Raw genomic sequence first — 18614 nt, 5'->3', positions numbered from 1 at the left:
ACCTGTCATTTATCATGGGCATTAATAAGATGGTCTGTTTGGAGGTCACAAAGGCAGTAAGTTCACAAACCTGTGTGTAACTGCTGTCACCAGCTTCACAAACCTACCACTCTGATCTAGAAAGCACACGCACTTAATTAAGGAACTGTAGAAACCCTCTGTTGGTTGAACTAGCAATTGGTTAGGGAGAATGCCATTTCTTCTTGGGCAGCTGCAACTGACTGAACCAAAACTGACTCTCACCTATGATGTGCGTCTCCTCTTCTGCAGGCCTGCTCTTCACATATTCAACTATGATGGCTTAGGCTTTCCAGCCCCTTGCTTCCTCCAGAAGCAGCTCCATTTTCAAGTTCTGAAGAACTGGCATTGGTACATTAAGGTCAGGATGAGATACAGGAGAGGCAGACAAGGTTCAGTGCGTGTCTACACATGTTCCTCATCAGACACCCTCACGAAACCTGGGTGTCTTTTTTTTTTTTTTTTTAACAAAACATTTCTTCATCTGGCGATGTCCTCCCAAGACTGCTCAGAAGTCTTCTCTGGAGTCCCTGGTTGGCTCCTGGCCATACATTTCTCAGAGCATATTGAAACTCTCCTTTCTGTGGCTGTCCTTCCTCCCAGAGCATGAGCACTACAGCACAGGGACCACATTGTCTGCAGTTCTCAGCTTGAGCTACAGGACCTGGAGTACAACCATTGAGTATAGTGCTGCGTAGCTGATTTTAAGTAGACTTGAGAACATACATCATTACAGTCCTGATTTTGTAAGTGAAGGAACAAGAACACCTGCTGTACATGTGCCTGCACTTGTGTTCTTTCATGTGACCCTTGTTAAAAGCATTGCTGGACAGGGTACTTCCCTTTATTAGAGACAAAACTTAAAATTTGAAGTAACTCAGAAATGCTAAGGCTCTACCTGAGACTTTAGATTCAGTGTGTGTTTTTATGTCCCTAAGCTGGCCCATTGCATGCTCTAGACATTGAGGACGCAGCTCAGCCTGGGCTGTCCACATTTTCAGTCCTTTAGAATTTATGACATTCCTTAACCACTTCCGCTTACTGTACATGGAGTGCTAAAAACCCATGTGACCTTGTGTGTGGGATCAGCTTGCCGAAGTGCCATGGAGTCATTGCAGTGTTCTGTTTCTAGGTGTGTTCCACACCCTACCTCTACCACATCCGAGGAGATCCCTCTAGAGAACAAGGGTCTGTAACATTGCCCCCATCTGTCTCTCACTTCACCTAAACACAAGACACACTGGCAGTTAATTCTTACTGATGTTCCATTCCTCCCGCGTGCTAATTCACATCCTCCTTGTCTGTGGAAGCTTACCTGCTCCAGGACGCCCCCGATTTACTATACACCACTGCACTGTATTGATTTTATTTGCAGTTGATTTCTTGCTTTGCTTCTAGTGACTTTCAGCTATTTTCTTCTCTGGGTATCTCCAGCTGTCTTTAAAGGCAGGAACTAGTGACTTCTTTTTTTTTTAAACCCCTTTTCCTTCACCCAGCTCCTAGAATTGAGCTCTGTAAACAGTGCACCATTGACCAATAAATACTTCCACTCCCTGAGCCTGACAGCATCTTTCCCTGGCTGGACTGGCAGCCCAGCACTGGAGCTTGAATCCTTTATTTATTAGATGAGATTTCTATAGCACCTTTCCTCTGAAAGGATCAATATCAATGAAGTTTGTTTCTGCTTCTGGGAAGTGCTTTTACCTAAGCAGACCAAGGCCCTGATAAGATCACATGACATTCTTGAGTCTTCAACTACCAGAGCACACAGGCTGGAAACAAAAAACACTTTATACTTCGAGTTTTACTTTCCTGTGACCAGTAAGGGGGCTGAGTAAGCCTCTGTGGCAAGTAGGAGAAACTGTGATATTGATCTACACTGTAGCCCAGTTGGTAAAAAGGACCTGACATGTTTTGGAAGTGGATAGAAGGCTGCTTTCCACGTTAGTATATCTGCCCAAACCAGACCTATTATGAATAGAATGTTCCTAGACCATTGGCTTTCACATTGTGCATGGTAATGGAACTGTGGAATGCATCAGTCTGAGATTCAAACCGTGGTGCTAGAGAGCTAGATCCCTGGGAAAGACTCAGGAGGTGTATGACAGTACATTCCCAAAGACGCAAAAAAGTGCTTGGTGGCCTAAGATGTGAAGAGCAGCACCATCCTCTCAGATGTGAGTCGATGGGACCATTGTCATGGACAAACGGAACCAAGTTGGATGCATTGTAGTTCACTGGAGAAAAGCCTGAAATAACCGGGTCAGTTAGCATGTCTAGGAAGTTACTTTTCTACATCTCATTTGTGTTATTCTTCATGTTTGTGTCACCACGTCCCTCTTCAGGACAGTACTGTTAGAGCTCACAGTGGCTTGCAGATGGAGAGGGGTACACTCTTAACATTGCCCAGGCCTGCCATCCCACAGCTGCACAGTGGAGGAGGAGCTAGAGCTCCAGCTACCAGCTACCGAGGCACTTAGAGAAGACAAGTAAAAGGAGAGGTCAAGGTTGTTGGTGAGGAATGAGAAGGGAACAAAGAAAAGGACCGGAAGTAAGACAGAGGGAGGGCAGGAGTGGAGGGGGGACTGCGGGGCATGGTAAGTCTGTCTACCAGCTGGACTGCCAGCCCTGGAGCCTGGCAGGAGCTGCTGCTTCCTCTTTTCTGAGCCTTGAAGGGCGTTTTCCTTTCTCTGCTGTCATCTGTGCCACAGCTGACATCTAGTTTATTGCTGTATCCCAGGCAGGGGTGCAGCTGGAAGGGTGATGGGGTACGGTGTCTGATCTGTTTTGTCTTCCTTCTATTTGTTTCCAAGCTTCACTAGCTGGAAACTAGCATGTGCTGATGTGCAGTACCTGGGCTGCCTGAAGGCAGGTGATGCTGGCTCGTGGGTACTCCCCCTGCTTTTAGAGCTTGCTTTCTGCTGGTGTGCTTTGTTGACTGATGAGTTTTCCAGAACACTCCAGGGACGGAGGGAACAAGACTCAGGGTCCATGCCAGCGTTAGATGCTCTCTAGCCAGAAGTTGCAGACAAGTATTAGTCAAGACATTTCCTCTAGCTACTCAGGATGGGTGGTTCTAGGCTATTGGGAGGTGGCAGGCGATGGCTACTTTGCTTCACAATGGGTTCCATGGATCCTGCAAACAGTCTGATAGCTGCCTACCAGCAAACCTTTTTCTTAGAGCATTGTCCAGAAACAGCTGTGCCCTTCCTTCCTGAATTGAGTTGGCTGGCTGTCCCCTGGGGGGGGGGGGGTGTGCCACGGGGCTTCTGCCTTCCTGTGACAATGCACTGCATGACACACGCTGTCCTGCATTCCACTCTACCGAGTTCCAGTTACACAGCAAGGGAGGGAAAGCTGCAAATTTACAAGTTAAGGGGTCGAGTTTATCCTACTACTCTTGTGTTGATTTAAATTGCCCTTCTCTTGAGCTGAACTGTTACCCGGGGATTCATTTTCCATGAAATCTGGCATAACTGAGCAGACAAGGGAGGGGGAGAGAAGCGAGTGTTTGGGAATCTATGTGGTCATGTTTTTCTGTAAGCGGCTGGTTTGCAGTCACGTGCCTTGGGAAATTTAGATTCCAGGAGAACATTTAATGCTATCCAGGACATTTCTGGGCAGCTTCTCAAATGGGCGCCGTGAATATAAGCTCATATTAGTAATAGCAATAGAAAGGCATAATTAGGAAAGTAAAGCTGCTGGTGTAAAAATGGCATTTATCCCAAGCCAGCAGCACTCACCTTCCCTGGTGCCATCGTAGCCAGTGCTCAGTGCGAGGGGCACAGTTGCTAGCATTAGCCCCTTTTTTGGTTTTCATTAGCCCTTTTTATGCTAGGAATAATTTTCTTGTATATTTCATGAGTAAGTGGTTAACTAAAAAGATTCATTAGGTTCTAGAACGGGATAAAACAGAAAGTCTCTCACCCAGAGGCAGGCCTGGCAGGGGCGGGGCACGTAGCAGGGAGATGGAGTTAATCAAGGAACCAGACATACAAGATCATTTCTGGAAGGAGTGCGGTGCCCTGATGTGATAGAACTGACTGACAGGACTGAGGGCGGGATCGCCAGTAGGGAGGATGTGAAGGCAGGGCTATGACGTGTGAGCTGAGAACAGGGGTATCCTAAACAGACAGAGATGGGAACGAGGCTGGCGCCTCAGAGAAGAGAACCTGGACAGTGCGGCTGAAGCAGGGCGCTGAATGGAGGCTGAGGGACTGGTAGGTTTAGAGGCCTTTGCTGGGAGTTTACGACTTTAAAAAAGATCTGATCGACATTTTTCAACTGTCACTCTTGGGAGAGAGGCAAATGCTGTGTATGGGTGGATTCTGGGGAGGGTAACTAAGAGGATGAGGGAAAAAGTTACTTTTGCTAAACGTTGTTTTATACAATTTGAAATTTATTCTATTCACATGTTCTGTGATTACCTTGAAAGTAGAATAAACAAATATGAAACAAGTATATTGGGGGTAAATTAGTCTTCACAATGAGCCACAGCACCCCAAAGTCCTTCCAAATGCCATGAGGGGACTTCCACAGGACAGCAAGGGCAGAAGCAGGCACCAGCAGGCCTTTTTCTCTGGCATTCTTTCTGTTCCTTCAGCATGCTGGGCTCATTCCTACCACAGCACCTTTTGCAGGAGAAGAAGAAGGGCATCATTTAGAACTAAATCTAATAAGACCACTAATAAGGTCAATGTGAGGAATGAAGGAAAGAAAGGAATCAAGAGTGAGTTGGAGATTTGGCTTGATCAGCAGCTTGGTAGGGATTTTGCTCTTTGCCAGGAGGGGAGGGTGAGGAGGTGAAGTGATGGTTGGAGCCAAGCCGATAAGGTTCTGTCTGGAGAAGACTGGTGTTAGTCAGGTTGCTCTGAGTGTTTGTTGAGCAGGCAGTCGTCTGTAGATTTCTGGGTGGATATCCAACCCAAATCCAGAGGCATTCACACTGGATTTGGGTGAGAGTCCATGCAAGGGCCAGGAGAGGGCCAGGGACCAGTGAAGGGTGAGGAGGGGAAGGGGGCTAGGGGATCCCAGGGTGAGGAGGAGAAGAGGAAAGTGGGCACCGGCTGTGGGGTGGTGAGGGAGCTTACCTGCCTCAGCATCTGAGTGCAGCAGGCCCTGGCCTGGGCATGAGCGATGTGTGAATAAGATACAGAAACATGGAGACAGGCTATGCGGGGGGAAAAAAAATACTGTACAAAAACTCCTAAAGTTCAGAGGCAAAGTCCAGGACACGGTGCCCTGCGGGACCGGGAGGTCTCCCTGGGAGGAGATGCCAAGGCCGGGGCCTGAGAAAGCTGGGTCTCACTTCCCCTGGGGCCTGTGTCAGAGGCAGGGTGACTGATGGCATGCTGGGCAGATTCTTGTAGGCAGATGGTGGTTACACGGGTCCGTGCAGGCCCTGGGGCTGCTGAGTGAGGAGGTGTACTTGCAGCTCCTTGGTTCTAGTAGTAGAAGTAGGGATGGTAAGAAGGAAATAGATGATTTGATTTTTGTCTCAGCGAGATTGAAAGCATGTAGTAATTGAAGGTGAAGAGTGAGGATGGTACCAGGTTTGGTGGTGAGCTGCTGGTGGCCTGCTCTGGCAATGGCGGTGCTGCAAGGGAGGCTGGTTTGTGAGGAAGGAGGAGGTGTCAGAACTCTGAGATTGCCAGGATCATCGAAAAGTGTCATAGTGCACCATAGAGATAGTTTCAGCACTGTTAGTGCACAGTTAGAATTTTAAACTTGGTGAGACCACAGGTCCCAGCCCTGAGTAATTGGAATTTTTCAAGGACAGTAGCGGACTGACCACCAGGGAAGCAGGGCAAGCAGTTCTGGTTGCTCAGGTGGGAATGGAAAGGGTTGCTGGAGTGGCCGTCTTCAGCCTATGTACATAAAGTGGTGTTTGGACACACATGGCAGCCACTTCATGTCATCCTCATGTTCACCCCACCCCATCCCCCAAGTGACACGGGCCTGGCTGTGACATTAGCTCCTCGAACAGTGGGTTGTTGATTCAGTGAGAGTTTAACTAGAGCCTGTAGTCTGTCTTCAAATTTAAAATACTCGACTACTGAGTTAGCCCCCTGGACTTCCCAGGAGGTGTGTTTAAGTAAGCTACCTTTAAGCACAGAATGTAGAGGCCCACTCCCTCCTGTCCTACCCCTAACAATGGACAGCAGGCACTGTGACTTGGTGAAAAACAGAACAAGGCCACTCTGTGTTAGTGGTGAAGATGAGAGGCTTGCAGAGAAACTCTGTTCTTAATAGGAGCCCTAAAACAAGTGTGTGTGTGTGTGTGTGTGTGTGTGCACGTGTGTGCGTGGTCTGTTCCTTCTCGCCTGTCCACTTACTACACCCACTTACCAATCAGTTTCAGAGACCAATTTTAGGTTCCTCCACACACTGTCTGGGAGTATACCTGGAAATACATACTCTGCCTCTGCTTATGAGAGATCTTGTACAGTGGAAACTCACCTTGCATTCAGGGAGTTCGAGCGCAGTCTTTGTATATTTAAATCAGGTTTCTGGGCCATTTACATCTTTTCAGCAGAACTCTTGTGAGTTAATCACTTAGCACGCATGCATTTATAGCCTATAAAAACAGGTATGACACCTGTTTCTATATATGGTGCCTGTAACTCACGCCTGTAATCCCTAGCTCGCAGATCTGAGTTCATGCCCCAGGACTACACAAAGCCCCAGGTATGGAGGAGGAGAGGAAACTTGTTAAGTCACATGTTTTGAGCTCCGTGACTTTCTCCAGTGCCAGTGTGTCTTCTTACAGGAGAAGGGAACCTCACATACAGGTCTAGACAGAGGGGGCACATAGGCTGAGGACAGCGGGAAGGGGGTTGCCAGAGCCAGCAGACAGGCCGGCTAGCCATCAGGTGAGGGACAGGGCCTTGAGCAGCTCCCCCAGGGATAGGCAGCCTCTCAAGCCGAGGCCTCACAGGCAGCTGTGCCAGTGACAGCTCCTGAATCACACACGGCCGAACCTCAGTCTTTGGAGTCTGAAGTACGCACTCCTTCTGGATCATCCTAGAAGAGAACCCAGGGAACCCCTGTGTAAGGACCTCACCATGGCAGCAAGGGTGGGTGGCCCTGGGCCCTGTGTCTCTGCCGACCGCCATCACCTCTGCACTCAGCGCCCTATACATGTGGAGGGAAAGGCCAGTAGAGAGCGCTGGGGAAGGGGCTCCTGTCTTCTAGGTGTTGCTATGGAAAGAGGGGTGTGGCATTCGAGGCTGATGTCATGTGGACATCAGCCTTGGGTGAACTGGCTCTTTCCTGCACCGGTGTCTCTGGAGATGGCTTGGCAGAGCACATTTCTCTGGACGCCTTGCTGGGGAGCCTGTTGCTGAGCTACCTGCGAATCCCAGCCCGGCCCGGCCCTCCTGGATGGATGGGCACTGCCCAGGTTCCCAGCGCTGCTGCAGTGCTGGGTCTGGTGGTACAGGAGACAGGTGCTGTTTGGGAACATCGTCATTCAGACCAGAGCTGAAGGAGAAGGCCCAACAAGTCCAGAGTCTCCTGAAAGGATGAGAAGCTTACCCAAGAAGTAGGCTTCCTGCCAGCACAGCCCCTTCTCCCCTCTCCATGCAACACCTGGAGAGGAAGGGAGCCTTCCCACGGCCCCCTCCTGGCCTTTCCCGCCTCGTGCAGGTCCCAGGGGAGTGCACTGGTGACAGGTGGCAGGTGTATTTGGGAAGGGGCCACCAAGGAGGCCAGTAGCATAGGCACTTAGGGAGGTTGTAGGCCCAGAGCACCCCCATCTCTCTTCTAAGAGGCTCATGCTGGCTGCTCTGACTGCTGGAATGTAATGGTGTCTGGAGAAATGAACCACCATGCCTGTGGCAAAACTGCCCTGAGCCATTTTCCCTGCCCCAGCCCCCTTTTCCTTGTATGTAGAAGGTTAAAGGGCTTGGCGCCAAGCAGAGTCCTCACAAGTCAATCTGTCCCCTCTATTGCCAACGTAGAAAAAATAGGTTTGCCTAGCAGAGGCCAAAGTGAACCGTGGAGACTCGTTCTCTACTGTCAGTAAAGTGAGAGCCGGGACCAGGCAGCCATTCCCTCCCTTGTGGCTGGAGAAACAGCACCAAAGGAACTCAGCAGTGCAGATGTTTTACAGTTTAAAAAGGCATCCAGGGCCTGGTCCAGCTGAACTGTGACAGTTTCCTTCCCTGCTGGCTACACCCAGAGCCATGTGACCACCATGCCCAGGAGGCCTGTCCCCACCCGGCCAGTGTGTGAGGGTGTAGAGTTTGCCCCACACAGGCGCCTGGGATGGCTTAAGTGCCTCTGTCTGCTGTTTCTTGAGACCTTCATCTTGTATGTAGCTGATACTTAAATTGATTTGGGGAGAAAACAAAAAGATGATTGCTTCTGCTGTAGAATCGCCTTATTGTGGTTGGGTGGGTAGAGTGGGGAAGTGGCACTATGTCTGAAGTGGTAGAGCACTAGCCTTGAGCACAAAGAGGCTGAGGTACAGCAATAGGCCCTGAGTTCAAGCCCCATGACTAACCCAGCAAGAGAGAGAAAAAGGCAGCGAGGCGGGGGGGGGGGGAAGGGGGGAGGTAAGAGTGGGCTTTTCTGAATTGCGTCCACTCCTTCCCTTTGGAAAATGGGGGGAGGGCAACGGGAGGGAGGGCAACGTGGTAAATCACTGTGGCTCTCCTCCCTGGGCCTGGGTGGCCAACCTCTTTCCATTCCCAGGATTCTCCAGCCCAGCAAAGCACTGTGTCAGCCAACTCAGGGAGCTAGGATCCAGTTTTGTTTCTCGGAATGCAGTGATTTCCCTCCACCATGCAAAGCCAGGGGTGGAGGAGAATGTAAAACAGACATACTCCATTCTGAAAACACCTGAGGTGCTTTCTCTGTGCCATGGGCTGATGAAATAAATGTGTTAAGATCCTTTAATACATTTCTGTGCTACAAATTCTGCATTGGGTGTGGGGTTGAGCAATGTGGTGTAATCTAGGATGGCTGCTGGAAGGGATGGGGGTGGCTTAGTGTAAATGGTTAAAGGTTCCCAACAAGCCTCCTGTAACCACCTGCTGTTCTCAGCAACGTGTTCCTGAGATTTAGCAACTTCTACCTTCCTGGGTGCCTGTGACTCAGGCCTGTAATACTAGCTACTTGGGAGGCTGAAAGAAGCTTGATCACGTTTTGAGGCCAGTCCAGGAAGAAAAGTTTAGGAGAGCCCTTTTCAAAAAAAAAATACTATAGCAGGATATGGTGACATGCACCTGTCTTCCTTTCTGGTGTTAGAGATAATTTGGGATATTGGGTGTGGCATAGAAATAAAGACACCAACTCAAAAGGAACGCAGCAAGACAAAGTTTACTTCTGCAGGAGAGCATGCTGCTGATGAGACCCCCAAGTCAGTGAGTTGGGAAGGCAGTTTCTTCTGTTTTATTCCTAAAAATGCAAGCTCCACCCCTCCACTCGGATTGGCAGAGCTCAGGCTAACAGTCTCTCATGATTGGCTAACACCCAGCATTTGAACCAAAAGCTAAGGAGTTTTGCTGGTAAGTTCTTAACAAACGAAGGGTTTGGCTGTGAAAAAGCAAAATGGAGTCTTAGGAAGGAATGTAACACTTCCGAAAAGAGGCCGTGACAGGGTGCGTCATAGTTCCAGGCCAGCCAGGGCAGAAAAGTCCATAATGCTCCATTTCACTGAAGAAGTTGGGCATGATAGCACACAGGAAGCCTAGACCCAGGTCCAGGAGTGATCCCGAGCAGGAAGCAAGCCCCCATGCCAAAATAACTAACCGGAGGCATGATTCAGTGATAGAGCACCTGCCTAACAAGTATAAGATCCTGAGGCCAAACCCCAGCACCACACACACACACAAACACACAAGCTTTTTACTAGCTTGCTAGAAGTCTTTTCTCATTGAGCTTGCTCAGTCATTTCACACATTAGTAAGCCAGGCTTTTTTTTCTCTTTTTCTCCCCACTTTCAGTCCTAGAGCTTGAACTCAGGGACTAGGCACTGTCTTTGAGCTCTTTTGCTCAAGACTGTGCTCTACCACCACTTGAGCCACAGCTCCACTTCTGGCTTTTTGTGCTTAATTGGAGTTGAGTCTCCTGGACTTTCCTGCCCAGGCTGGCTGTAAACCGTGATCCTTAGATGTTAGCTTCCTGAGTAGCTAGGATTACAAGCGTGAGCTATCAGTGCCCGGTTGTTATTTCTTAAATAGAAGATGCTACCTATTGTGTTGAAATTTGAAGGTGGTAAGTTGGTTCTGTGTGCTGGCATCCATGTACATCTAGTATGATTGACATGGGATGTGGATGTGGACAAATGGCCCAGGCCTTGTCGCTGTGCCTTCCCCAGCACAGGTTGAGGCTGGAGGGCCATGCTGTGCAGACGGCACACCCGTTCCACACCAGCACACGTTTGCATCACTCCTTCCCTGAGGCTTGCCAGTATTTTTAGGTTCTGCTTGAACCTATGAGAATTTGAAATTCAAATGAGGAAGGGAGTGTAAAACATTGCTTGTGAGTGAAGTAAAAACAGCATCAGCTGGAGCTGAGGTTTGCCTTGGTCTGCCCTTTAATGAAACAGCCACTGGGGGAGCCGGCAAATGGGGGAGCCGGTAGGTGGAGGCCTGCAAGAATGCGAATGTGAAATAGAAGGCAGAGTGTGCAGAGCTGGCGGCGTTGCCAACTCTTAACTGGTGGGTTCACTCCCAGGTAAAGCAAGTAAAGCAGTGTTCTGCTTAGTGTGGATTAAATAAAAAGACCAAGAGTGCAGACTTGGAAGGTGAATTTTGGTATCACTTTGCCACCCTCTGCATGCTCCATGGAAAAGGCTGGCTCTGGCCGGGCATTAGAGGGAAGTGTTGGCTAGGGTCAACATGGGGTCACTCCATGCCCTTCCTGCTAGCACTGCTGGCAGTTAGAGAGCAGAGCCTTCTCTTGACAGTGATTGTTGTTGGGTTTTGTGCAGGAGTGAAATAGGAATATCCTTATAATCTTTGTAGTTCTTACAGAGCAAGGGGCTAGGTGCTAGAGCATTTTTGCCTAATGATGGCAGTTGTACAAATTGCTTTGTGTAATGTAGGTTTAGTCTCAAAATACCCACTTCTCCCTCCCTCCCTGGGTAAATATCTGAAGGAACGGGGTAAATTTCAGGTGCTAACTTGCAAAGATGTGGAGTAGGCCCAGTGTGGTAGCCACACTTGTAAGCCTAGCTACATGGAAGTAGAAATAGGAGGATCACAGTTCCAGGGCCAGTCAGGCAGCAAACTTTGTGAGACTCTGTCTCATAGAACAAGCTACGGATGGTCTGGGCTGCAGCACGAGTGGAAGAGCACTTTTTAAGCACTTTCTTGGAAAGCCCTTAGTTCAAACCCCCAGTTGTAGTGGGGGAGCTAAACAGAGGGGAGAGTGAATGAGCGTGAATATGGCTTATGTAGTGAAAATAGACCCGTGCCACCTATTTAAATTGATTTTAAGATTGGGGAGTGTGAATAGAGGAGATGAGGGTCATATACACATGTAGAAATGTCACAATGACCCCCTCATACAGCTAATGTATGCTAATAACAATAATTCCCACCAAATTAATAGTTGAAAACACCTGTGTGTCAGACTAGGCCTCTTGGAAGCAGGAGCGTCTTGTTTTCTCTTGGGAAGGTGTTTCCAGGGTCTTCCGGGTGGTGTCCCACCTCTTCGTGGGGTGTCCACAGTAGAAGGCTGGGTCTGGATATGGTGTCTACTCCCTCCGGCTCCCCAGCCTCCGTGCAGGCTGGGGACCTGAATGCTGCTGTTTCAAGTCCACTTGGGCTTCTTTCAGGAGGCAGGTTCGGGCTCTGGCACTGTGGGGAAGGAATTGCTCTCTGTCCGTCCCCTCCCCTGCTGTGGGTATCCCTGCCTTATGCCTACCAGTGGCTCAGTGCTGGCTCTTCCCCGCCCCTGTGTGCGAGCCAGCGTGCCCTCCTGCCCCGTGCACTTGTCAAACTAAGGCTGGAGCTGTCAGAACCCCTCCAGATGCTCCCAGACCAGATTGTAGGTAAGAGGGCCTGGGCTACCTGCCCCAAGGGCTCCTCCCTTCTGCCCTGCCCCTGTGTCAGAAGACAGGGCAAGGGTGACCTGTGTGCTAGAGAGGGCACAGCCCAGGGGCAGGCAGAGAACACGTGGAGCTGCTCCCTCAGCTGCCCTTTGAAATTGCTCCAGAAACTGCTCTTCAGGTCAGCAAGCGAAGAGACCCCGACACAAGCTCCTGAGCATTTTGTCAGAATTGCGGAAAGCAGCTCACAGCCTCCTCGTGGGCCAGCACTGGTGGAGATGGGGCGAGGAGGGCTCTGAGCATGCGTGGAGATGAGGCGTGGAGATGGGGCGAGGAGAGCTCTGAGCACGCCTGGAGATGGGGCAAGGAGAGCTGAGCACGCATGGAGATGCGGGGAGGAGACGGGGCGAGGAGAGCTCCGAGCAGGTGGAGATGTGGGGAGGAGAGCTCCGAGTGCGCGTGGAGATGCGGGGAGGAGAACTGAGCACTCATGGAGATGGGGCGAGGAGAGCTGAGCACGCCTGGAGATGGGGCGAGGAGAGCTGAGCACGCGTGGAGATGCGGGGAGGAGACGGGGCGAGGAGAGCTCCGAGCAGGTGGAGATGTGGGGAGGAGAGCTCCGAGTGCGCGTGGAGATGCGGGGAGGAGAACTGAGCACGCATGGAGATGGGGCGAGGAGAGCCGAGGGCGTGTAGAGATGGGGCAAGGAGAGCTCCAAGCGCATATGGAGATGCGGGGAGGAGAGCTCCAAGCGCACGTGGAGATGCGGGGAGGAGAGCTCCGAGCGCACATGGAGATGCGGGGAGGAGAGCTCCGAGCGCACATGGAGATGCGGAGAGGAGAGCCCCGAGCGCACGTGGAGACGAGGCGAGGAGAGCTGAGCATGCGTGGAGACGAGGTGAGGAGAGCTGAGTGTGTGTGGAGACGGGGCGAGGAGAGCTCCGAGCGCACATGGAGATGCGGGGAGGAGAGCTCTGAGCGCACGTGGAGATGAGGCGAGGAGAGCCCCAAGCGCGCATGGAGATGCGGAGAGGAGAGCTCCAAGCGCACGTGGAGACTAGGCGAGGAGAGCTGAGCACGCGTGGAGACTAGGCGAGGAGAGCTGAGCACGCGTGGAGATGAGGCGAGGAGAGCTGAGCACGCGTGGAGATGCAGGGAGGAGAGCTGAGCACGTGTGGAGACTAGGCGAGGAGAGCTGAGCACGCGTGGAGACTAGGCGAGGAGAGCTGAGCACGCGTGGAGACAAGGCGAGGAGAGCTCCGAGTGCGCGTGGAGACGGGGCGAGGAGAGCTCGGAGCACGCGTGGAGACGAGGCGAGGAGAGCTCCGAGCACGCGTGGAGACGGGGCGAGGAGAGCTCGGAGCACGCGTGGAGACGGGGCGAGAAGAGCTTGGAGCGCTTGTGGAGACGGGGCGAGGAGAGCTTGGAGCACGCGTGGAGATGAGGCGAGGAGAGCTTGGAGCGCTTGTGGAGACGGGGCGAGGAGAGCTCGGAGCACCCGGGCTGCTGCTGTGCCACGCCCTCAGGATCTAGCGCGCCTTCAAATCTCTTGCCCTAGCTGTTTTCCTCTCTTTGGGGGGTGAGCCTCCTTTTAATCATTCACGCCTCTCCACTCAGCTCACTTTACCCCTCCAAAGCACTGTTTGGTGTTCTGCTGGGATAAGCAAAAGAATGTTGGAGTTGTTGTTAAAATTACGTGCTGCTGAGCAGCGGGACCCCAGGAGCGTGCGGAGGAGGCACAGTGCCCGCTCCACCCCATGTGCATGAGGAGAAAATGATTCGTGCGTGTGCGTGCGTGCGGGTGTGTGCGTGTGTGTGTGCGTGTGTGTATTGGAGGGGGGGCGGTGACTGGTATAGAGGCAGTACAGAGCAGGCCCAGTCAAAAGGAGCTTTTTAACAGATGTCTCATCATGCTTTGAGACCCTCGTCCTGCCAGCAGTCTGACTCCTCTCCACTCACAGCCCCAAGGCAGGCTGGAGGAGACCTCCCCGCTGCCCAGGCGGTCAGCTGCTAGCTCGCCCCTCACTGTGCTGGCCGCAACTTGCGAACAAACCCACGCTTCACCTGTACTTCCCCCCAAAAAAGATCTGTCACTCCCACTCAACCTGGCTGGTGAGCCGCTACCACGCACCCCGGCCACCCCCCCCCCCCCCCCCAGTGCCTGGTCAGTCCTGCTCACCCTGGCCACGCCTCCCTTGCCCAGGCTGCACACTCAGGGCCATGACATTTCGCATTTAGCTGGTCCGTGGACAGTGCCCACTCAGCACTGGGAAGTGGTCCCAGCATGTAGCTTTCCTAGTGAGGATCCTGACCGGAGGGAACCGAGCTTAATTTATGCCATCTAATAACCTCCGCGCAGCAGTGCGGGAGGCCAGACCTCCAGAGCCGCCCCCAGCCTTTTCCCTGCTGGTCACGAGCAGCACTTCTCATCTGTACAGCCTTGCTTCCAAAGTGTACCTAGCTGGAGAAGGTCACACCTAGCAGACATCAACGCCGGTGGCGGTGGGGGCAGGGATCGCACTTCTGTGGTGCAAGGCCAGCCTGAGCAAGAGAATGTTTTGAGGCTCGCTTTTGGTCAATGATGGGGGTACAGTGTTGTGTGCCTGCGTCCCAGCCACAGGCAGCATTTCAGTCAAGGCGTAAAGGTGTAAAGGGAGGCCCTGTCTAAAAAAACAACCACTTTTTAAAAAGTGTCTGTCAGAGTGGCTCAAATTGTAGAGTGCGTGAGGCCCTGAGTTCAAACCCCACCACAACCAAAAAGAAAAGGAAAATTGTGTTAGATGTGTCTGGACACATCTTTTTGACTGGGTGAGGCGGCGGCGAGAGTGAGCGGCAGGGAGTGTGGTTCTGTCTCCGTCGGAGTTGGCTGTCGCCAGCGGGGGAGGCGGCTAAGCTGGGGGGGCATGCAGGCATGTGTGTTGGGGGGGGGCTTGACACCTTCACTGTAGCCTCTTCCCTCCTCCATGTCTGTCTTGACTAATGAGGTATTACGCCAAGCCAGGAGCCAGGTTAATTCCAGCCGTAATCCGTTTCCTGCTGCTTTTACTCAGCCAGCCCCACTCGCAGCGAAGAGCCCCTGGGACGACTCCTGGCCCTCCCCACTCACGAAAAGGAGTGGAGGGGCAGCCGCGTCCCTCCCGTGCGGCAGGTGCTGCCGGTACAGAACCTGTCGGGACTTGGTGGACATGCATGCTCTGGTGCCATTCTGCCCGCGCCCCAGGGTGGACCCTCTCCAGGCAGAGGCTTTGCTGCGCGACGCGGGGCGCGCACTGAGGCCTCGCTTGCCTCTGCCGCAGTCCTTTAGGAGAAAGACAACTGGTTTCCAATATCCGCGAGTAATGAACTTATCAGTAACGGTAACGCGTGAGCTCATTAATCTTAACTTTGCTTGTGGACCGAGTGGGAGTACAGCTTTCTCCAGAGACAAAAATTTCATCTCTGTTCTTTTCCTTAAACCCAATCCCAATTTAGAGTCAGACATATTGCCCTGCTCTCCCTGGGAAGCAGTTAATAATGTGTTTTCTTGAACCAGGGATTGCCCAAGTACTCAGAGCCCCAGGCTGCAGGTGCGTCCCGGCCCCAGCCTGAGCACAGGGCTTCCCAGCCGAGTGCCGTGGTGGCCTTGAGGCCGTCTGGGAAGGTGGTCTACGTGGCGTTCATCTTTAAGGCTGTTGGCCACTGAATCGCAAGGTGGCCCCAACCCTCATGATGTCTGATTCTTCTAAAGCCACGACCTCATCGCTGTGTCTCTGAGAAGAAATGCAGGCTGTGGGCCTTCAGGGGGAAGGGGGGAACAGGAAGTGGGGGGAAGAGGGGGGGGCAGGGAGCAGGGGGAGGCAGCCATGCATTTGGATTCATTGGGAAGTCTTCTCCAATCTTCTCCAAGCCTGGACAGACATCCGGGTGGAATGAGGAGGCCGGGAGAGGCAGCTGGCACGGACGCGTCTCCTCTCCGCCTCCTCAAAGGGAGGGAGCGGCCAGACCCTGCGGCGTGAGTCTGTCCCACAGGCCCCATCGGCCTCTGGAGGGCTGGCCGCTTCGTCCTCTGTGCCTGTCCCGAGGTCTCCACGCGCCATCCCTGCCCCGCGGGCCTTCCTTGGTCCGTCGCTCTGTGTCCCACTGCCTCTGGTGCATGGGGGCACCGCGGTGTCCCTCAGACCTCCACTCCAAGGGAGGACCCATGGCCTCTGGGCGGGGTGGGCAGGGCAGGGCAGCTGGTGGACACCAGCAGGAAGTGACCGCAGCTGGGCCCCAAGGAGCTCTTCTGCACTTCCTCTTTATGTGCGCCCTGGTTTCCTTGGAGAGGAGGTCACCATGTCTCCCTGTCAACCTCCGGCGACTTGGGGTTGTTGTGGTGCAGCCGGGCAGGTGCAGGGCCTGCCCTTGTGTGCTGAGCCTCCTGCTCGCCCTGCAGGGTCTGGGCGGTGCCAGCCGCTACAGGCGGTCTGCCCTGAGGAGCTGGGGAGAGGCAGGGAGAGAGGAGGAGGAGAGGAGAGGGGAGGGGAGGGGCATGGAAGGCCTGCAGGCTCCCTGTTAGGGCAGGCACAGGAGGACGGAGACGCCGTGGCCCCCGTGGCCCGCCACCCCCGCGACGCCCTGACCGCCTGTGTGCTCTCCCCGCAGGTTTCGTGTTCTGCATGCTACACCGCCTCCCGGAGCAGCACGACTGTACATTCGACCATATGGGCCGCGGCCGAGAGGAAGCCATCATGAAAATGGTGAAACTGGACCGGAAAGTGGGGCGCTCCTGCCAGCGCATCGGGGAGGGGTGCTCCTGAAGGCCGGGCGCGGCCACCACTCGACGCTGTTCTTAGTTCACTAATGTTAGCCTTATTTAGGACAAAGTCAGCCAGACACCTTGTACTGGGCACGCGTCAGACTCCAGCCACCCTGGTACTGTAGTTTAGGGGTTGATGGTGGTTGAAAGTGATTTCTGGCTGGTTACTAAGGTGCCTGCTAGCCATTGTATAAAATTAAAACATGAAGAATATTTTTTTGAGCATGGCTAGTGGATTTAAAACAACACATACCTGTCACTGCTGGAGTCTAACTACAAAGCCTTAAGCAGAAAGCGTCCCCGGTGGAGACTGCGTTCTAGACGAGTGGGAGCTGGGCTCCAGCTCCCGCGCGCGCGCACACGGCTTTCCGGAAGCTCTTTCACCTCCTCACCGACCCCTGTCCAGCAGCCGGACCCGCGGTCCACGCGGCCGCCCGGGGCCTCTCCCGGGAGCGGCCATGGCGGCCGGCTCCGACCTGTGACGGAACAACTCATCAGCCAGGAGAGGCGGCGGGACCTCGCTCTGCCGCGGCCCGGCCGGGCAGGGGGCGGCGGGCGGCGGGCGGCGGGCGGCGGGCGGCGGGCCCGGCCCGGGCACGCGGCGGGGTTTTTCTTTGTGGTTTTGGCCTCGGCTTTTGTGAAGACGTTTTGTAGGCACCAGGAATCCATGATGGTGCGGCCGGGGAGGTCGCTGCCCGCGGCCTCTGCCCCGGGGCGGAGCCCCGAGCCCCCGCCGCCCCCGGCCGGCCGTCCCTCCCGGTCAGCTCGGCCCGTGGGAGGGCAGCCAGCTCGGGAGAGACGGTGCGGGCCGGGGGGGGGGGGCGTCCGGCCCGGGCCTGCCGCCCTCGAACCGGCAACCTGGCCCCGCCAGAGCCGCCCGCCCCGCCGCCCCGCGGCCCCGGCCCGCGCCGCCCCGCGTGCCCGCAGCCAACAGACGCTTTTTGGCCCCTAGTAACGAGATGGGAAGGCCCGCTCCCGGAGCGCCCGCCGCAGTCTCCAGCCTTAATTCTCGCTTCAGGACCCAGCGCGCTCCAGGCCGCCCAGCGTTTACCACAGTCGTCAGGCCACGGCGCCTGGCCGCGCCTGGCCGGCCTGAGCCCGGGAGGAGACCCGGAGCTGCCGGGGCAAGGGCTGACCGCAGCGTCCGTTCGTGAAGTCCGTTCCGTGTGGGAAAGCCCAGACCTGTACTGAGAGGAGACCTTATTTAACCCTTTGTGTTCTAGATTTACTCACACCGTAGCCTAGAGCTCAGTTTAGTTTTAACATTGTGAAGATATTAAGAGAATCTTGTAACTTTATTCTTTTTTCTCCTGCTGAAAAATTAAACCAATCGTATGAAAGTGTGGGTTTCTGTGTTCCCGCCGCCCCACGGGGCTCAGCTCGGCCGCCGGCCCAGCCTTGCACCCCCCCCCCCCAGGCGGTGACCGCGGGGCCTGACGGCCCGGGCTGGAGCGGGAGGGAGGGAGGAAGAGCGCGGAGGCCCTCTGGGGGTCCCCGAGCAGCCCACCTCCCCAGAGGGCGGACGCGCCCGGGCCCGGGGACGCGCGGCCGGGCACAGGTGGTGCGCGCCTCGTGGGTGTAGCGAGCGCGCAGGTCCCGAGCGCGGACGGCACCGGGGGGCCGTGGGGAGGGCCAGGCCAGAGCGGGGTGAGGGGTCGGGGGCCGCGCGGGCGCCCGGACGCCCAGCACGCCGGCCTGGGCCCGCGCGGCCTGTCTCCCACGGAGGCCGCAGCCTCCCCGCCGACCTCGGCGCCGTGGCCTCTTCCGGGGCGTGGGCCGCCGGCGCCCGGCTCACGCCCACTTTGGAAGCTCGTTCCG

At 54.4% G+C, this 18614-nt stretch overlaps 1 protein-coding gene across 2 annotated transcripts in view; it reads left to right on the top strand.

The window, feature by feature from the left end:
- Nucleotides 1-18136, top strand: part of Zfand3 (zinc finger AN1-type containing 3) — a 192858-nt gene extending 174722 nt beyond the window's left edge. For both annotated transcript variants that reach the window (XM_070023847.1, XM_070023846.1), the window contains one exon: nucleotides 16643-18136. In XM_070023847.1, the coding sequence (XP_069879948.1) occupies nucleotides 16643-16797 (155 nt within the window). In that variant the 3' untranslated portion in view covers nucleotides 16798-18136. The remainder of the gene's footprint in view (nucleotides 1-16642) is intronic.
- Nucleotides 18137-18614: the final 478 nt, after the last annotated feature.

Source organism: Dipodomys merriami, unplaced genomic scaffold, assembly GCF_024711535.1.
Source record: "Dipodomys merriami isolate MVZ:Mamm:240054 unplaced genomic scaffold, mDipMer1.0.p SCAF_16, whole genome shotgun sequence".
In the NCBI taxonomy this organism is placed as follows: domain Eukaryota; kingdom Metazoa; phylum Chordata; class Mammalia; order Rodentia; family Heteromyidae; genus Dipodomys; species Dipodomys merriami.
This window is presented reverse-complemented; position numbering and strand designations above follow the sequence as displayed.